Source organism: Gossypium arboreum, chromosome 10 (genome assembly GCF_025698485.1).
Source record: "Gossypium arboreum isolate Shixiya-1 chromosome 10, ASM2569848v2, whole genome shotgun sequence".
NCBI lineage: Eukaryota > Viridiplantae > Streptophyta > Magnoliopsida > Malvales > Malvaceae > Gossypium > Gossypium arboreum.
Genome location: NC_069079.1, coordinates 118398103 through 118404094, shown reverse-complemented (window position 1 = coordinate 118404094; position 5992 = coordinate 118398103). Strand labels below are relative to the sequence as shown.

Sequence of the window (5992 nt, the reverse complement as noted above, 5' to 3'; positions counted from 1 at the left end):
TGACTTCCTTGTGACTATTCCTGATTTGCCCACCACTTTAATAATCCCTTAATGCCGATATTGGCAAGCTTACAGTCTTTCTCGACTATCTACGTGGGCGAGACAGAAAAAATTTTGAGATTCAAAATTAAATTATATATTTTTAAGATTGTAAAAATATAATTTTATTATTTTAATAATTTATATCTTTATAATTTTTAAAAGATTAAATCAAATTATTATTTAAGTAAAGTATAATTTTACTGTTATTAATTTAAAATTTTATAAATTATAAAAAGCTTAAATTGTAAATTTTCTATTTTAAGAGGAACTAGAGCCCGGCCAACTCCCCTAGCTTTGTCACTATTCAATAAGATAAGTTTTGATGATTCATTACTTGTTATATGCAATGGGATCAATACTTGAATAAAGAATACTTATTGAATATCTCTATATGTATAGACCTAAATTTTTATTCTACTTGATATATAACTCTAACATTAATGCTGATTGAGTCTTAGCTTGACTGACATCATCATTGTTGCCATTGCAGGAGGAGGATGTAAGTTCGAGTGCGCTGAAACATATTATATTCCTATTTAAAAGTTGAGGAAGGGCTATAGATAGTTAGGCATTGTATAAAAAAACAGATATGATAAGATCATATAATGAGATTAATGTTAAAAAATAACATTAATTAAATAATATTAAAAGCTATGAATTAAAAGTTATAATCAATCTACTTATCAAAACTACTCTAATTATCCTTTTATATTTTATCTTTAGACTTTTATTCAAATTATAACTCTATTTTAGAGTCATAAAATTATCACATGCTGATGTTGTTTAAAAATATTATATAATATTCATTTAGAAAAGAATTCTATATTAAATTATTATTTTAGATGTCAATGATGAAAAATAAAGACGGTTGTCTAATCTAATCAGTTTAAAATTTTTTCAAACTCGTTCTTTTAAATAAATTAACGATATAGGTTATAGATTATGGACAAGCATGAACAAATATAAATAAAAGGTTAAAATATGAAGTAAATTTATGTAGCTTTCAGAATTTAGAATTTAATTTATATACTTTAATTACTAAAATATTTTTAAATAGATTATAGATTATGGACAAGCATGTACAGATATAAATGAAAGGTTAAAATATGTAGTAAGTTTATGTATTTTTCAGAAATTTAAAATTTAGTTAATGTACTTTTATTCCTAAGAATTTAGTCCTCTACTTTTATAATTTCAAAATTCAAGTTCAATTATTAATACTTTTAAAATTATTTTCTTAAATTCAAGTTCATTAGAACAACATTTTTAGTTACATTGCTACCAAGTAAATTTATTTATTTATTTGACCTGAATTTTAAAATCTGAAAAGTACAATGACTAAATTCTTAAGAATAAAACTATATTGACTAAATTCCAAATTTGTGAAGAGCACAAGAACCAATGGCATATTTTAACCTAAATGAAAGCCACCTGACATGAAATCCCAAATACTTCATTAGCAAACATAAAAGCTATGCTGCTCCAACACTTCTATTATATTATTTGTTTTGAGTATTCATATTTGGTATTTGTGTCTAATACATGCGTATGAAATATATAATCTCTAGTATCCTCCAAATGAATGAAAAATGCTATATAAACCTAATCATACCCATTAGGATACATACCTATATATGATATTCACGCTCAAATCCAAGTAACATAGCATAAAAGAATAAGTTATCATAGTAACCATGAAACAATGGCACAGAAAATTGAAAAAAAACTGACAAAATCTTAACTTATAAGTTCAACAAATGTTTCACCAATCCTCAAAAGCTAAAACATTTTCAGATTGCATTTGAGATAAACAAGGGAAGAAGCTATACTTGGCATCGGGTGTAATCAGGAAATATTGGCATTCTTCAGAGACTTGCAGACCACTACACCTGCAGATGTCTGCATCAAGTACTCCCCAAGCATTGCACTACATGAAGCATCAGTTTTAAGATGAGGCTGCACCGATTCCCAAATCTTTTTCTTTTGAACCTGCACAAATTCAGAACAGTAGTAATTAGAAAACATTGTATGGAGGAATATGTGTCCAACATAAATATGATCAAATTTTCTCAGTTTTTTCACATATTTTGGAGGAACCTTGGAAGTTAAATCCCCATGCCTATGAGTTGGATATAAGTATCAAACAAGACTACTTCAAAAGAAAAATAAAAGTCGAAGCAACATAGGCAGACGCAGAATGAATGGTATGGTCAGATGAACTCAATACTCTCATTGGAAGCATCAAATCTTTTAGCTTTCTCCTATTTTCAGATTGGGGCTAGGTTATGTAGAAAAGGTCCTATAGAATTAGCAATATGCCTACAACAACTTCAACCATGACTTTCTCCGCAGCTACTACTACTAGGGATGTAACTGGACAGAGTTGAGCACAAGATGAACAAAGTTTGAGCTCAACTCAAAATTTGATGTTCAAAGCTAAGCTTGATCAAGCATTCAAAATCAAAATCAAACTGCTCTAGCACAATCGATTAAAGCTCGTTTACTTTTACCTAATAAAGACTAAGTTAAGAGTCTCATGCTCAACTTCAAATTTGATTATTCATGCTCCATCCCAATGTCAAATTCAAGTCCAACTTGAGTTTCTCAAAACTAATTAAATATGTTAAAACTCTCTATTCTTTTTAAAGTTCAATTATGGTTATGAACTACTCAAGTCAAGCATTAGCATACTTGAAATTGGCCTGCTCAAGAGAACAATCACTGTACCAAAATTGAATCTTTTCTAAGCCAAACCTGAGTAGCTTCTGAACATCGATGTGTGATTCATACCCTAATTACTACCAAACCAAACAAATTCAATATCAGGATACATGAACGGATGCTACTGCCTACTTGACTCACGTTTGACCCCTCAATTACTAAAAGGGTAATTCAGGAGATTATGATTCTTCAAGAGTTGAGAGCGAATGTATATTCTAAATATATATATATAAATATATATATATATAAGAAGAATGTATATTCTAAATATATATATATATATAAGAAGAAGCATACTTACTGGATAACAAACTAAACAACTTAGTTCAACATCTATCTATCTATCAACCTATAATATATGGCACTGTATATCAAAGTTTCAAGAAGGATTGAAGTGAAGCAGGTGATACCTGGTTGGGTGTAGCAGGTTCAGGTTGGCTATCTTTATCGTCTTCAGTCCCAAACCATATTCTCTCGCCAGGAATTGTACCGTCGGGGGGCATAAGAAGCTCAACAGTCTCATGCGACGCATCGGAAGCAGCCATTAGCATTCCACAAGACTTCACACCTCGCATGTTCCTCGGCTTCAGATTAGCAAGAACAACCACTTTCGCATCCTGAAGAAGATCTAAAGGCATGTATTTAACAAGCCCGCTGCAGATGATTCTGGGTTCAGGCTCGCCTACATCCACTTCTTCCACGTATAGAGAATCGGCTTCTTCATGTCTCCACGCTTTGATTATTCGGCCAACCCTTATGTCGAGGAGGTTGGCTGCATTCTTTATATCGTCCGCCGACTGAGAATTTTCCGCCTCCGTAGCCGGCGGAGCTGTGGCGGTGGCCTCCACGTTGACGTCCGGAGACGCACAAAACGAGGGAAAACCCCTGAGAATGGTAGGATTGAAAGGGGAAAACAGAGGTTTTAGGCTTCGACTCGTTGGAAATGAGTGAATGGGCAGCTTAATCTTCGCACTACGGAGGATGGGAAGCGATAAGGTACATAAAGATAAGCCTCTCAGGCCAACTGTCGCCGCCACCATTGCAACTGATAGCAGCGAATCAACCTGGAATGATAGGAAATAAGACTTAATTGATGCCAATCTCTGCGAATATTAGACAATCTAACACGCAAAGAAAAACCTAGAAAATAAAAAGGAGAATTTACCAAAGGGGAATAGAGAATCGATCTGTTAGAAGTCCACCGTAGAAGTGCAGCGTTGGAGGAATGTACCGGTAGGCTACTGAAAATGAGAGGTGTTAATTGAGTCGAGCTCAAGCTTCCAAAATTTTATGAGATAAAATAAGAGTAAATTGTAATTAAGTTATTAATTTTAAAAAGTTCCTTATATTCGAAAGTTTTTATTTAAATTATTGGAGAATTAAAATAGTTATTTATAATCTATCACGTGTGGTCTCTTACCGTATGATAATTATTTATCCATAATCATTTTATCCCCCGCTGAAAGATCCACTTGTTCAAATTTAACTGAACTAAAATTGAATCTCAACTTTGTCCAATTTAGTTGCTATCTTTTCCTGATTTTCCAATAGAAATTGCTAACTTAAGGTATCTTTCAATTTAACCCCTAAATTATCCCTAATTTTCTAGGTTTAAAGGATTTCGGGTGTGACAAGTATGATATGTATTATTGATTGCTAATTGTGATAGTATATGAAATGGCTCATATGACCTGAATAGGTGAAAGTAAAATGTTTGAAACCTAAGCATGCCTTGATTATATTCATCACATTACTATTTTGTCTATATGACTTGAATCATGAAAGTATCATTGAGCTTTATTGCCCAACATATAATTTGTTTATTTTTATGCGTAAATTTTGGTAGATCTTGAAATCCCAAAAAGTAATCCAACATCCAATCGGCAACCCTCGACTTAGTGATGTTTGTATAGTTTCTTTACGTTTTAAAATATGGCATGTAACTGAAGTTCAGTTAATTTTATAGTGTATATAGTCATTTGAGTTCTTACATTGGTAAATGACATTTTGAAACATAAAGTTTATGAAATATTGTTAATATCATGTATGTGGTAATGGTTTAATTGGTTGAAATGTGGAAATTGTTACATGTATTTGATGTTTGGTTTGAATTGATGAATTGTGTAAAGAATATGTTCATATCACGCTAAATGGTGGAAATAAATATATGAGATATGTTCGAAATGAAATGTGTTGATTTGGCTGGAAATTAGGTTGATGTTTAATGGATTTTGTCAAAGTAGTGGGTGATGTTGTGAAGACATGCTCTTAATGTCATGATGTGAAATCGACAGTGAGTGACATCGCGACCACGAACCCTCTGATGTTGCTACGATACTCATTATTTGTTTGAAGTTGAAACATGGTACCCTGACGTCGAGACTCCAACTCAAAAGTTTTGTACACCTTACAAATTGATCATCATTTGACCTCGAATTATCAAAAGAGCTTTGGTAAACTTGATTTAGCTTCAGCATTGACGGTATAACATGTTGTAATGATGTAATGAACTTGATATTATGTATAAATTGTTGGAATAAATTGCAATTGAATCGTAGTTGCTCAGGGAATGAATGTGATATCACGTAGCTCAGACCTATGGCCAGGGTGAGTATAGAATGTTACACTAGGTACTTCCCTTTTCATAATAGAGGGGTGGATGGGTAGCATTGACGCACGCAAGAAATTGTGCAAGTTGTTTTGCAAAGTCTTCCCCTAAATCTGGAAAAAAGATTAAGGATGAAACAATTTATTTTCAATTCAAATTTTATTAAACTTCTTTTAATAAACCGTGTAAATTTGACGTAAAAAAGGCATAATATTAAGTTTAGTCCTTAACATTTATATCTCTTTTCAATTAAACCCTTGTTATTTTTTAGCTAAATTTGACATCAAGTTTCTTGAAAGAGTTAAATTTGACCATCAACCTTTTAAAAATAGCCGAATTAATTTTTTTAATGGAAATACTGTCTAAAATGTTAAATTTTCAAACAATGCAGCCTACATGGCAATCCACGCATACTCTCTTGATAATATTTTTGAATTTTTATGAACCTTTTATAATTTAGATTTTTTTATTTTTATAAATTTTAAATTATTTGTTGACGTAAAATATAAGACAAATAGTGTCATGTCAACATAAAGTACACGTAGACTGCTATGAAGCTGCCATTCCAACATCATTAGAACTTAATGTTTAGTTCAATCAAAATTAATGCTTAAAAATATT

The 5992-nt window shown here is 31.7% G+C and overlaps 1 protein-coding gene across 1 annotated transcript; it reads right to left on the bottom strand.

Annotated features, from left to right (window-relative positions):
• Positions 1-1682: 1682 nt before the first annotated feature.
• Positions 1683-4079, bottom strand: LOC108487393 (uncharacterized). Its single transcript, XM_017791725.2, has 3 exons — positions 3929-4079; positions 3174-3827; positions 1683-2031 (listed from the first exon to the last, which is right to left on the bottom strand). Exons 2-3 carry the CDS (start codon positions 3801-3803, stop codon positions 1888-1890), a joined length of 774 nt encoding a protein of 257 aa, XP_017647214.1. The 5' UTR covers positions 3804-3827; positions 3929-4079; the 3' UTR covers positions 1683-1887.
• Between the last annotated feature and the right edge of the window lie 1913 nt (positions 4080-5992).

Bases quoted from the DNA above. Each gene is read 5' to 3' on its own strand.
- LOC108487393 (XM_017791725.2), bottom strand. From the start codon at position 3,803: ATGGTGGCGGCGACAGTTGGCCTGAGAGGCTTATCTTTATGTACCTTA. The intron at 2,032-3,173 runs GTATCACCTGCT...GAATTTGTGCAG, and splicing joins AACCTGCTACACCCAACCAG to GTTCAAAAGAAAAAGATTTG.